This window comes from Chinchilla lanigera, unplaced genomic scaffold, assembly GCF_000276665.1.
Source record: "Chinchilla lanigera isolate Chin_1 unplaced genomic scaffold, ChiLan1.0 scaffold00111, whole genome shotgun sequence".
NCBI classification, from domain to species: Eukaryota; Metazoa; Chordata; class Mammalia; order Rodentia; family Chinchillidae; genus Chinchilla; species Chinchilla lanigera.
The window spans coordinates 3,945,471-3,959,978 of record NW_004955512.1 but is presented as its reverse complement, the minus strand read 5'-3'; the positions used below and the strand labels follow the sequence as shown (position 1 = coordinate 3,959,978).

The window sequence follows — 14,508 nt, the reverse complement described above, 5'->3', positions numbered from 1 at the left end:
GACTGTGTACTTAGTTAACCCAGGAGAGTATCTTAGCAGCTCTGAAAAGTCTGAGGAACTGCTTCATATCGAGGGAGGGTAATGGTTTTCTCAAAATAAGCAAATAGAAGATGTTGTTATTTTTCATGACAGTCTAGATATTTATCCTTTTAGGAATAACTATATGTCATCTTTTGCAATTTCTGTAAGGAGAATTTTTTATTAGGATTCTATTTTGATATTAAAATGCCTTATTTTTGTTGTATAAGAATATAAAATACATTTGTGTAAAGAACACTTCTTTGTTATTTATTTAATTCCTTGAAGTTCATTATGGGAGCAGTTTAGCTCTCTACCCATGAGTTACTTTGTCTGTAGTGTTTCGTTATGTGTTTTTTTTGTTGTTGTTGTTGGTTTTTTTTTTCTGGTACCGGGAATCGAACTCACGACCTTGCGCTTGCCAGGCAGGTGCTGTGCTGCTGAGCTAAACCCCCAGCCTCTAGTTATGTGGTTTATATAATTTAGTTGGATGTGGTGGTGTACACACAGGCGTATGTGCTGTATGCCTGTATTCCCAGCACTCTGAGAGGCTGAGGCAGGAGGACTGAAAGTTTGAGCTGAGCTTCTGCAGCTTAGAGACTTGGCAAGACCCTTTCTCAGAATAAAAAATAGAAACAATGAACAAAAAGGCTGGGGATGTAGCTTAGTGTGAAAGCACTGGGTTCCATCCTCAGTTTAAAAAAATTCTGCATTGTGTATAAGGATACTTTAGAATTTGCCAGGCAGGTGATTTGCCACTGAGCTTTATCCCCGGCCCTACTTTAGAATTTGGAATTACATAGTTAAAGAAATCATATTCTAATTTATGAAAAATCACATGGAGTCAAACTTTTCTTTTTTTTTTTTTTTTAAAGCCAGATGAATTGTACTTCGAGGAAGGTGATATTATCTACATTACTGACATGGTAAGTCCAGGTAACATTTTATAATACTATTTGTATACCAAAGATATACGACACTATTTTAAATACTTACAACATTGTAAGTTATTTAGATGTGTATGTACACAGAAATACATATACAGAATTTTAGCAGAATTTGTAGTGGCATGAGATTGAAAATAGCCCTTTTGTTCATCACTAGGAAGATAGTTGCCTGGCCTTTGGTTGTCCAAATACAGAATGTTACGCAGTTGTATGAAGGAGGGATGAATATCTCTGTTCTGTTGTGGAGAGCATGAAGTAGTGAGTACCAGTGAGGTGAAAAATGAATATGGTTCGCCTTGACTTACTTAAGAAAAGGTTAGAGAATGTGCCTGTAACTCTGTTCTCCATGATTTAAAATAAAGAGTGAAAAGGTGAATCAAAATTAAAAAAAAAAAAACAGAGGAAAGGCAGTAGGGTAGATGGGAACATAGAAATAGACTTTTGAAGAAAATTATACTTTGTTTTGAAGATTTGACTTTCAAATAGGTATAAACTTATGTAGTAGAAAATTCATAAAAATTAAAAGCAGAACAAATCAGATGACCTTAATAATATCTTAGTAATTGGGAAGACACAGAGAGAAAGTGGTCCAAATGACTTTAAATTTCAGCAGTTTGTCTAATCATTACTCGTACAAGATCTATAAAGGACAAAAAAAAGCTGCCAGGAATAGAAAAGGCATACTTCTAAATCGAGATCTAGTTGGATAAATGTTGTTGCTGTTGCTGAGATTGTTGTGTGATTATTGGGGTGGGGAGCACATGTGTCATTAGAGCAGTAGATCAGTGATGTTGGCACCAGGTGTTCAGCATGTGATCAAGAGGTGCAGATGTGGGGTCAGTGAGGTTGGGTAGAAACTCAGTAGTCCTTCATTTGATTTGGATATGTTGTATTTTTTTTTCTTAAAACAAGCAAAAATCTTCCATACTCTGTCTTCAGACTCTAAAAAATGACCAACCAAATTATATAAATTCACATTAAAAGAAATAAGGTCCCTTTGAGAAATGTCTGTTACCAGATGTGGAGCAGCAAAGGTACAAAATAAACCCAGAAAGTTCATTATTAGAAAAGAAGAAACTCCCAAGGACTAAGAGGGTCACACTAGAAGGACTCAGGAGCTAACAAGGGACTCTTCCAGGGGTCTTGAAGGGAAAATTTGAGCATCAGTTAGTGCAACAGCTCCCAAGGATTGCAGCACATCAAGAGTCCTAATGTTACTTCAGAACCAACACCATCGGTCAGTGTCACAGAGTGCTAGGGAACCAACTTTTTATTCTGACAACCAATAGGGAAGGAATCACATTTTTCTGCACTTTTCTGTGGGTAACCTGAGAGTTGATGAGGGAGAATTTCTCTTTAAAGAGATATGCTAGTTATTTAAATGAAAAAAGAGTGACAGAGGTCCCCACTCTGCAACCCTATGAAATAATGGCTCGAGGGAGGGATCATCATTGGTAACTAACATTACCAAAACAGAGGCCATTATATGTCTGAATCCTGATGGAAGGCCTGAATCCTGATGGAAGAAATCAGTGCTACCTGTGAAACAGCCTCACCAAAAAATGTGAAGCTGGAATTCTAATTAAGTCTCTAGAACTACCTGCCAATTGACAGGCGATACAGGGAACAGAGGAAGATGTTTACTGATAGCACAGATAGGCAGCAGGCAAAATCCAGACTGCTAGAACTCTACAGAACAAATGGGTTTCTTCCACAAACATATTGTAAGAGGTTAGAAAAGAATAGAAGGGAAATCTGTGACTAAAAGAGACATAAGCAGAGAGGTATTGTATGGTTCTCTATTTAGGATCCCACATTATGGGGCAACTGGGAAATTTGATTATGCACATTTGATAATATTAAGGAATTATTATCAAGAAAATTGTGAGCTGTGATAATGCATTACAGTTGTCCTTGATAAAAAATCCTTTCATTGTTACATATTGATAGTTTTACAGATGAAATAGCTGGAATTGATTTAAAAATAATCTCAGAGTGGGAGGAGTTTCTGGTTAGAGGTTATATATGAAACATTATTTGCTGGGAGTAGATGATTCTTGTAGTTATTATATTGTTCATTTCTACTTTTGTATAGGTTTAAATTTTTCTGTGATAAAATTTGCCCATGGCAAATTAAGGCAAAATAAAGAAATCTTTAGAAAACCCCTCAAAACATAAGTACCTCAACATATGAGAAATTGCACGCTAGACAAAAGCAGTCCTCTAAGCAGTCAAAATTATTTAATATTTTCCTTCTGTTTCATAGTATCTGATTTGTTTGACTGTAGAGGCTCTGTGATGAAGTGTATATGATTTGTTACAGGCAGCTGCTTGGATACTTGTAATTTAGTGGTAAGGGAAATAGAGATCTCAAGCCAGGGTGTGAGGGACTTGATAGATAAATGTAGGCAAGGCTGATGGGTGTTTTGTAGAACAGGTACACCCTGTGAGCCAGATGTCTTGCAAGTGATTGAATGCAAATGGGATTTGGCACTACTTAATTTAAATCTTCTTTCATCAGAGTGATAGCAATTGGTGGAAAGGAACCTCCAAAGGCAGGACGGGACTAATTCCAAGTAACTATGGTAAGTGTCGTTGGAGTGGCTTTCTTTAGCTACATTGTGTTCATTTCGTTATCTAGTTCTTGAGGCCTTTCTGCCTGCAGCTGGGGCTGGGAAATCAAAGGAGTCATTGCCAGTCTAGGACATTTCCCACTCCTCGAGCCTTGTGTTAATAAAGTGGCCATAAACACCAGATGTGCTTGAGTCGACTCCTTGGTTTAAGAGAATGCATTGTAGCATTCTTGAAAACATCCAAGGTTTGCAGGGAAATGCTTATGGTTTCAGTTTATTCAGCTCTTAATATATATTTTTCAATGCTGTTAACCTAAATCTCACAGATTGTTTCCGAGACTAACCCTTTCATTTGGAATGAAGAAATCCCACTCTGTTAATCCATGGTGAGGTGGGAAGTCCTGAAATGCTTGTCATAGCAGTTTAGGGGGCTTGAGTACTGACGTGTGGCTCCTGCCGTGAAGCTGCTTCTAGTGGGAAAAGGGAAAAACAACTCATAAAAATCTGTAAGTAGAAATCAGCAAAACCCAAAGAGCACGGGATTGGTAAAGAAGGTTCTGGGATTTAATCCTTCCACTTCTCATTAACGAAGTGCTACTTAGTTAAGACCATTTAAGTGCTACCTCTGGGATTCATTGTCCTCATCTGCTTAATGGAAGGGTTGGATTCATCAGGTCACATCCAGGACCCTTTTAGACTTTAGCGTTATATGAATCATTGGACTGATAAAGTTGGCACCAGGCCCCAATTTTAAGCACTAGAGAAGGGTGTAACAGATATCAAGGGAGCGTGTAGGGGTGAGGGCTATGTGCTGGGCCCTGCACAGGGGTCCTACTCACTCTGGTCTAGGGTGGTACTGTTCTTTAACAGAACTAAAAAACAAAACACTTTAAACATTTCTACACTCCTAAACCTTTGAAATCGCAAACATCTTTACAAGTGCACTCCACTTCCAGTCTTGGGAAGGGACGATTTCTTTTTTTTTTTTTTTTTTGGGTACCAGGAATCAAACTCAGGACCTTGTGCTTGCCAGGCAGGCGCTGTGCTGCTGAGCTGTCTCCCTGACCCCTCCATTTCCAGTCCTGATCATAGACATCATGAGTAGAAATTGTGCTTCTGTTGCTTTGGTCTGTGTCCTGTTACAGCCCTTTAGTGGTAGGAGGCGGTGGTCCCAAAGCCCTTGAACCACAGGCTTCCTTTTGTACTCCTACTCATTCTAAGACCATGGTGAACACAGCTTCCACTTGTCATTTCTGAACATAGGAAGGAAAACTTTCTGCCACCCCTACTTGTGCACACACAAGGGAATCAGAATTTGGATGTGGGCTGCTTTCTTTTGCATTTTTGTGAGTAGGTTTGTTCATGAAATACGGGTCATGAATCTGCTTGGTTTTGTTTATATTTCCAATTAATTGCTCTTTTGTTTATACTTCTAGTTAATTATGTGTTACTGTGTTACTGTTTGATTTGATTTCAGTTAACAAATAATTGAGCTCCTCTTAAAGTAGGCACTATCAACTTTATTTATGTTATTTTTTAATCCATGCTAAGTAAGGAAAGCTGTCTTGTCGAAGGCCTTGGCAGTCGTGAATCTGGGAGGGCGATGGGGCGTGAGTGGCTTCAGCAAATCACCTGGGAGTTCTCAACATTGGCCTTGTACTTTTTCTTTTCAACCTAGTGGCTGAGCAGGCAGAATCTATTGACAATCCACTGCATGAAGCTGCCAAAAGAGGTAGGTGTGATTTATTTTGCTCAAGGGATGTAATCCAGGAAAATCTGCAAGCTTGATACAGTTTCCTGAGTTTTGACAAATACATACACCCATAGAACTAACATCCAGATTAAGATCCAGAACATTTCTATCATCCCAGAGGATTCGCTTCTGTACCCTCCCACTAGACAGTCTTTGCACTGAATTTGTCACCCTAGGAGGGTGTGATTTTAATTTTAAAATGCAGTCAGCAAACACTTCTGAGTATTTTACCTACCCTGTGCTCCATGGTGGGAATAGGCAAGTGGAGAGACATGGTCTGTACTGTCCAAGGCTCAGAGTCAGACCTGGGAGAGATACGTGTTACAGGTCATTAAAATAGGTGTAGGATGGTGTACACCTGTAATCCTAGCATTCTGGGACCCTGCGCAGTTGAGCAACTAGGTGAGAACCTGTTTTAACATAAGAAATTCAAAAACTGCTGCGGGTATAGCTCAGTGTGAAGGCGCTGGGTTCCATCTCTAGTATTAGAGGGAGAGAAAAAGAAATGGAGCAAATGAAGCGGTTAAAGTAAACAGCTGTAGTGGCCAGTGTGAGTAGCTGGGGGGCAAGAAGGTATAGGCATCTTGGGGCGCAGAATTTAGGAGAGTGTTGGTGTGGGGAAGTTTTGCAAGGAGAGGGAGCTCGAGAGGGATTAGTCTTCACCTTATTTTGGGCTTTCTCCAGTAGATCAGTGGTTCTCAACTAGCAGTGATCCCTCCCCGTTAGTCCTGGCACATTTGGCGGTATCTGGAGACATAGTGACTGTGTCCAGGCTGCCACTTTTGAGGTACAGGCTGGAGTGCTGGAAAGCCACCTTGTGTAGGACAGGTGCCAGGACAGCATCTCCAACGCGAAGGCCAGTGGTGCTGCTGTTGGGAAACCCGCTGGAGATCCAGGTTTTACCCTGCTGGAGTAAAACCTCAATGAACTCCATTTTATTCTGTTTTTGATCTTTTTGAAATGTGAATGTACAAAAGGAAATTAATTTGTTTAACATTGTTAAACTGACACTTAAAACATTCTTTGTAAATTACTTGGAGCATTAGCTTGAAGACTTTAATAGTATCACATACTGCAGAGGTAGCTTTGAGTAGGTCATTAGTGTTTCTCTTGCAAGAGCTGAAAATGCACTTAAATATGAGTAGGAATAGTTTCTGTGTAAAAATTTAGGTTTGACTTTTTCCTCCTAAGTTCTCGAATTTCACAAAGACAATATGTCTGTATCAATATATATAAGTACCTGAAATGGGCCCATTTAGGCAACCCTTCCCATCACCCTACCATTAAAAATTGATGTTAATGCTTTCCATTAATGAGCTGGGAGTCAAAATGTACCGTAATAAATGCATTAGTGGGTAGGTCTTAATTTTAGACCTGCTGATTAATCCATTGGAAATGGAAATTTATGAAGGATAAAATTGATTTAAAACTGAAACAGAATAAAAGCCTTTTTCTTACGTTTTTTTAAATGTCAAACCTCTGCAGGCAACTTGAGCTGGCTGAGGGAGTGTCTGGACAACCGAGTGGGTGTTAATGGCCTGGACAAAGCTGGAAGCACTGCCTTGTACTGGGCTTGTCACGGGGGTCACAAAGGTATGACGTATTGTTTGTCATTGTACATTGTTCCACCTAAGGGAGCCAGATTTACAAAAGTGACAAAATATTGTTAGCTGTTCTTTTCAAATCCTTCAGAATATTCGCCAAAAGCCTGTTCGAGAGGCTCCGCAGACCCTAGGTGGAAGGTCTGCTTCACTGTATGAAGATCTCACTGGAAAGGCCGGAAACTTCCTTTCCTCTCTCAGGCTTAGATGGATTACTAGAAAATAACAGTAATAGAAAGGCAAACCCACTCTCTGATCTTACAAGAGGAAAACACTAATTTGGCTTCTCTAGCTTCACTTTTGCCATGGTACTGTTTTGTGATTTGCATTTTAAATTGAATGCAAACTGCCAGTGTCAAGGGAAAGCATCTGCTTAAGTTTGTGATTCAGTTGATACTTTTTCTGTTACAATCAGTAATGGCACATTGAACTTCTAGATGTATTTCATCCAGGTCAAAAATCTGCCACTTTCTACCTTTCCTTACCATGTAAAAAATAAGCCCAACCATAAGAAACTAAGAGCCAGTGAATTAAATGGCATAGCAAGGGAAAAAATCTGTGACTCTTCCTAGAAAAGCCTATTTCTTTTCAGCCAATAAACCTAAGTTAGTTATGTGAATACTAAGCGTGGTGGTATAGCAAGTGTAAAAATATTCGTTTAGTAGATGTCATATGAAAATGAAAGAGTCACTGTCTGAAAAATTTTTTTCCTGAAATAATTCTCTTTTCCAGATTCTTAGGTTTTTTTTTTTATAGATAAATTCTGAGAAATTTGTTATGAGATTTTTCTTGAAGGTCCTTCTAAAGAATCCTCTTTTAAAATTATCATGCCTAGTTTTATCAGGCTTTTACTTTTTATTAAGAGATATCTTTTCCATTTGAATTTCAGATATAGTGGAAGTGCTATTTACTCAGCCAAATATTGAACTGAACCAACAGGTAAGACTGCTTAGTAGGAGGAAATCATTGAACATACCTGCCTTTTTTCTTTGGTACAGTGCAGCTTATGAACATGCAAAATGTTTCAGTGAGAATACTTTAAGCAGTAGATATTTGTCTTTCATTTTGGGGTGCTGGTGGTAGAACCCAGGATCTTACACGTTAGAAAATCACTCTACCACTGAACCATGGCCCCAGTCCTTAAGCACATAGTTTTTCAAAATTCTTATTGTATTAAAACTATAATTGTTATTGTTGTTATTATTATTATTACTATTATTGGTTTTTTTGAGATAACATCTGGCTGTGTGGTTCACACTAGCCTTGAACTCACTATGTAGCCCAAACTGGCCTCAAACTTGCAGCAGTCCTGCCTCAGCCTCCCGAGTGCTGAGATTACAGGTGTGTGCCACCATCCTGGCTTTTAAAAGCACAAAATACCTACCCCAGTCCAATTTATTATTTTCAGCATTCAGTTCTTTCTTGTGTTGTCTTACTTACTTTTCTCATGTTGCTGAGACAAAATACCCTACACCCAAAATAAAAGGAGTAAAGATTTATTTAGCTCACTGTTTGTAGAGGTTTCAGTCCATAATCGGCTGGCTCCAAGGCAGGGTGGTGTGGCAGACAGGCATTGCAGAGGAGAAACAGTTCATGGCAGGCAGAAGGTAGCAAAGCAAGCAAGAGATGCCCACAGCTCTTCGTATACCTTATATTTTACCCAGGTTACTTAGGATGGGTATCACTCATCCACTATCCTTAATCGTAGTGCCCTTGATCCTAGCATTGCACCATGAATCAATCTCAGCACCACACACTCTAGATCCATCCTCCTGAAAAAGCCCCACCTATGACTGTGTGAGGCTTTGAGGGGACATCTAGACATGAGCCATAATGTGTACCTACTTTTGTGTTAGTAATAGGATTATGGAGCTATCTTGCCATACAGCATCTTCATATGTAATTTGGCTTCTCATTTGGTTGGTGAAGATCTACACTTGTTGTCTGCCCTGATTTTCATCTTCTAGCACTCTAACACCTAGCCTTTTCTCCTGTTCTTCTAATTATTTTCTCATAGCTTTGGTTATATTAGTAGATGTTTATATTATTACCACTGTCTAAGTAGTAGTCATTGTTTGTGTAACTTTTGTTTCTGTGCTTAATTATTTATTGACTTTTGAGTATTTTTTTTTGATATTGCTAAGTGTTCTACTGTTTTATACTCTCTTAATGTACTGTTCTAAAATGTGTAAGATAAACAATGACTTTTTTTCTCCCTGGACTCACACTTCCTGCAGCCCACATCCTCACTCTCCAGTCTGAGCAGTTTGGTTTCCTCGCTATTTTTCTGGGAATCTCCTTTCTCTCTGCTGTCTGTGTCTTTACTTTTCTGGATCCTCTGTCTTCCCTTTGCCAGTCTTCATGTAGATTCCTGAGAAGGAGCAATTTGTGGTTGATTATGTGTAGCTGATCACAGTTCTAGGCTGAACATAATTTCCCTCAGAATTTTGAAAACATCACTCCATGGCATTCTTGTTTCCAGGGTTGCTGTGCAGAGGTCTGATACTATTATGACTCCTGAATTAGTGAGTTCTTTGTTACTGTAATACAATACCCAAGGTGGCCTGCTTTCTGTTGTTTTTCGTTTTTTTTTCCGGTACCAGGAATCGAACTCACAACCTTGTGCTTGCCAGGCAGGCACTGTGCCGTTGAGCTAAATCCCCAGCCCCAGGTGGGCTGCTTTCTAAAGAAGTTTATTTGGCAAGCATTTCTGGAAGTTAAGGCATGGCACGGATATTTGCATGATTCTGGTTAAGGCCTTAAGGAGGATGGCCACTCAGTTATGGGAGTGGATACTTATATTCTCTGGCCTCACGCACTCTCAAGGAGAGGTACTGTACAGTGATCTCTACCAGTGGGGAGCAGTCTAGGTGTCTAGTTTGGAATTCTTTTGACCAGAAGCTCTTATTTTACTCTGCTACTTTCAAGTAGCATCCTTTTCCTGTTTCATGGTACAGTATCCTCCGCTTACAACTTTGATATTTTAATTACAGTCTTTAAAATGTTTCTGTCATTCATTGTGTTATCTTTTCCCTCTGAGAGCCATTTATTTTCTTGTTTTGGTCTTTCCTCATCTCTTGTCGGCTCCCCTGCAGTACCCAGTGTCTTGATCCATCCATTCGTTTGTAAGTGTGACTGGCAGCTATGTGTGGGCTTGCTGGCTGGTGGGTTTCTTCACTGGGTGAAGTGGTGAGGTTTTGGCTGTTTTGCTGGACAACACCCACATGCATATTTAAATTCCACCCACTCCTGCCATGGGGCTGTACTTCACACCTGTGTCCGCAGCTTGGAAGCTATCTGGCTGTTTCCTCAACAGGGTAATCCTGCCATCTTTGCTGGGTCACCTGCAGCAGGGAGGTCCTGGGGTTCTAATTACGTCCTAATACACTTTCAGACAGTACCCCTGTTTTCACCCTGTACCTCGTTCCTGCCCCTGTGTCTTCAGGAATCGGATTCCTCATCCTTGCTAGGTTTCTGTGAGGACAGACCTGCTTGCCTCCCCCTGGTTTCCATTCAGCCTGTGCTCTGCTGTACTAGTTTCTGCCCGTCCATCCCACCCCATCTCCCCAAAATGACTCATCTCTCAACATGTGAGTCTCCTTTCTGTCCCACTTGGATTTCTGTATGGCTCTGTAACTTTGTTCTCATTTTAGGTTTCGGTAGATTAAACTTCGTGTCCACATTCAGCTCATCCTGTTTTTAAATTTCTCCTTTACTTTTTTGTCACTGTAGAACAAGTTGGGGGACACAGCTTTGCATGCTGCTGCCTGGAAGGGTTATGCAGATATTGTCCAGTTGCTTCTGGCAAAAGGTAAAGTTTGTCCTGAATTTGTCTGGTCTCTGTTCACCCTGAAAAACCATTCTATTTGAAATAGTAGGAAGAATAATGGCATCCTTATTTTGAAACTGACGTTTTTAAGCCTCTGTTTTGTCTGTGTCACAAAATTGTTAGGGTCGGGTGACATTACTAGGGTTTGCTTACATCAGTTTTTATAAATTAAAACCTTTGCAGTTACATATTTACTTTTAGAAAGAACTTACTGTGTATATCCACTGGATTATAGGGACTTAGAAGGAAAGGGTATGTTTATACAAGTAAGGGGTAGATTTTTGTCTTAGAAAGCTGCCAGGGGAAATACGAAGGTCCTGTTGTCAGAAAAGTTGAGGTAGATCAGAAAAGAGTGCTATGACTGCCATGTCTTGCTTTGAGCTGAGCAGACACCTTGATCTTGTTTATATATAATTCAGAGGGAACAAGGATATTAAGGCCTGACTACCCATCCACTTTTGTCATGTAAATATTAATGAACCTTTACAGAGGACCACCCATTTCACCCCACTGCACTTTGGCCCAGAAGGCTGTAATGTAGTGGGGTTTCCAGGTCACAGGTTGTGGAGTCACCATCATTAGGGATCCTTGGAGCTAGTGTTGTGGGGTGTGTGAAAGGGAACATTTTTCAATTTTAAGGATGTTGATGATGTAAGCTTCTGTTCTAAAAGATCAGACACTGTGAGGACCGCTGTTGAGCCCCCTAAAGGTTATACTGAGGCTGTGTACTCTAATGTGGCAGCGTTAGCTGTTTGTGCTGCTGAGCCCTTGAAGTGAGGCTGTTTGAACTGAGATGTGTTGTAAGTATAAAATGCACGCTGGGTTTTGAAGATTCATTGAAAAAATTAAAATATCCCAGTAATTTGATATGACTACATACTGAAGTAATAACATTCCACATATATTAGGTTAAATAAAACAGTATTAAAATTAATTTCATGTTTTCCAAATGTGTTCACTGGAAATTTTTAAATTTTACATGTGGCTCACCTTGTCTTTCTGTTAGCAGTGATATAGAGGAACTCAAGAGATGATTGTGCTTTTATGTTAGCATGCAACATGATTTTGTGTATGTGTTGATATGTGTAGATAAATGCACTGACGTACATGAGGGTAATAAGAGCTCAAGCCCGCTTGTTATATAGTTACCTCCTGAGAAGGGCAAAGATGGAGAATAAAATGGAAGTTATGTTTTGTTGAGCGTGTTTCTCAGTATTAACCATGCAAATGTATTAACAATTCTGTTACAATTTTAGGTGCAGAGACAAAGTGGGTAGAAGAGGGTTTGGGAACAATGAATTGAGGGATAGTGAATTATCTTCTTGCTTTATTGTGTTTCAATTTCTGCTATCTTGCATGAAAGTAAATGTAAAGATATAAAATGTTAATCCTTTGAAGCTCAATCCAAATGGTCTTTTCTAAAGACCCTTGAGCAGAAAAGGCAAAGGGTATGTTGAATTTAAGCCCACAAACTCTTACCAAGACACTTGTAGCCAGGAGAGAGTAAGTACTGATTTAGGCCTTACCGAGGGGACAGTGAGGTGGCTGAGAAGTCCACTTGCAATCCTGTAGGGACTGGAGGGAAAGGCAGTATTTCAGTGGAGTAGAATTATCATAGGTGTAGCACTGAGCTCCCGGATGAGAGATGCCCAAATACACTGGACCCAGAGTTGTTCTCTCGATACTTTTGCCAAAGTGATTAGTCTTGGTCAAAAGAGGATTGGCTGTTCTTGTAGTCATTAAAACACCTAACTTTCTTGTGCTGGGAAGGTGCTAGAACAGACCTACGGAACAACGAGAAGAAACTGGCCTTCGACATGGCCACCAACGCTGCCTGTGCATCGCTCCTGAAAAAGAAGCAGGGAACAGGTATTTGTTTTAAATCCTTTTTTCTCTTCTGGTGCCCTCATGACTAAGATTTACCAGCTCACTACAGGGGAGAAAAATTTCTTCTTGAGAAACTTCAGATGATTGTGCAGTTTGATGATATTCCTCTAAATCAGAACCTCCAACATAGAAGAATACCCTCAAAAAACGGAAACTTGAAGAATATGGATCTTCCATTGTTTTTTGTGTTGTTCCTTGTGATCGATTTCTAATCACCTTGCTTTTCATGACACTGCTTTTCAGAGAACCATGGTCTCCATTCCTTCATTTCAGACATGTACTTATGAGTGGTTATGGATAATGATTATTTCAATTAAGCATCATTAGCTCCAAGATTATATTTAAATGAGGAAATCAATAAACTAAAAGATTCTAGACTTTGATGAACATTTTGGAATTTATTCATAATATGGTGGATGGTGTTTCAAAATACAGTTGAGGTGCACATTCTTACAGACAAAAACATCTGTCGACGTGGGAGAGTAAGTTTTTAAAAAAAGACCGGAAGAAGAGAGTTTTTGTGGTTGTTGTGGCAGAAAGATGATAAAACACAGTTGAATCACTTGTGATTTTTGCTCTCTCAGTATGTAGTTTATTAATGATTCCTTCCTAGATTAATTCTTAAGAATCCCAGGAGGGTATGTCTTGTACTCTTCTGTCCTACTGCTCCTCTTTTTCCTTTCTGTTCATCACCAGCAGCCTGACCTCTGCCAAGCCCAGAGAGGTAGAAAAAAGAAGGGTAGGAAAAGGTGTGGACAGAGGAGACAGTAAGTAGGAAAAGGTGTGGACAGAGGAGACAGTAAGTCCCTTTTTTTCCTTATTTGTCAAGCCTTCTTCTGTTGTTTTATGTTTGGCTCTTTAATACCACTTTAAAGTATATGCCAACAATTGATACTTTTTTTTTTTTACCATTTTTTAGAAAGAAACTACTATAATAGAAGATTGACATTTTAGAAGTCATTTGTGTTGCTAATCATCGTCCAATCCTTTCAGTGCTGCTTTAGAGTCTCAGGTTTAGTTGAGCCAGGTGTGGCAGCACCCATCTATAATCCTAGCATTCAGGAGGCTGAGGCCAGCCTGGGCTACGTAGTGAGTTCAAGGCTGGCTTGCACTACATAGTGAGACCCTGTCTTAAAAAATTAAAAAACTTAAAAAAAAGCTTAGTTGATTTATGTTGGTAGGTAATCACCAAAACGAGTTTCCAGACACCAAATTTCCATTATGGAGGTAAAGGACATTTGTCTCCAGGTTAACTTAATGATTTAGAATAGAATACTGATTCTTTTTTTTGTTTGTATGTACGTATGTATGTATGTATGTATGTTTATTGGTACCGGGAATTGAACTCAGGACCTTGTGCTTGCCAGGCAGGTGCTTGTGCTGCTGAGCTATACCCTGGTCCTTTTGTGTTTTTAACAATTTAATGGAATTTCCATTAGTTTCTGAGCCCCACAGAAGCTTATTTCTCCCCTAGGTGTCCCACATTAAAGTATCACCTATATTCCATCCATATTCCATTTGTAGCAGAAGCAACACTGTGCAGCCCCGTGGTCTCCACCTTAGTCATTCAGAAAATAGTGAACAAGACCCCTCTGGTCCTGGTGTTCAAGGGAGCATCCCACAGTTATCCTCCACTCCTGTTAGCAAATTCCAACTAGGTTCATAATACAAATCAAGGATCTGTTGTCCCTGTTGTCTTTCTTCTAGGTATGTCTGTGTCCCAGACTTTCGTTTTACTTTTTCACTTTAGTTCAGATATAGTGTGAAACATGAATCAGTTTGGAATTCTTATTTATACCATGAATACTTACTGGCATAGCTAGTCTTTCTTAATGATTCATTTATGGAGGTGGGGTCTATTAAGGGAGTAAGGAAATGTTTATCAGCTGAGCTGGGGTCT

At 39.6% G+C, this 14,508-nt stretch overlaps 1 protein-coding gene across 4 annotated transcripts in view; it reads left to right on the top strand.

The window, feature by feature from the left end:
- The window catches only part of Ostf1 (osteoclast stimulating factor 1), a 49,837-nt gene that overhangs the window by 29,914 nt on the left and 5,415 nt on the right, over positions 1-14,508 (top strand). For all 4 annotated transcript variants that reach the window (XM_005408311.2, XM_013506531.1, XM_013506532.1 and 1 more), the window contains exons 3-9: positions 894-944; positions 3,487-3,550; positions 5,217-5,270; positions 6,777-6,884; positions 7,782-7,831; positions 10,625-10,703; positions 12,492-12,590. In XM_005408311.2, the coding sequence (XP_005408368.1) occupies positions 894-944; positions 3,487-3,550; positions 5,217-5,270; positions 6,777-6,884; positions 7,782-7,831; positions 10,625-10,703; positions 12,492-12,590 (505 nt within the window). The remainder of the gene's footprint in view (positions 1-893; positions 945-3,486; positions 3,551-5,216; positions 5,271-6,776; positions 6,885-7,781; positions 7,832-10,624; positions 10,704-12,491; positions 12,591-14,508) is intronic.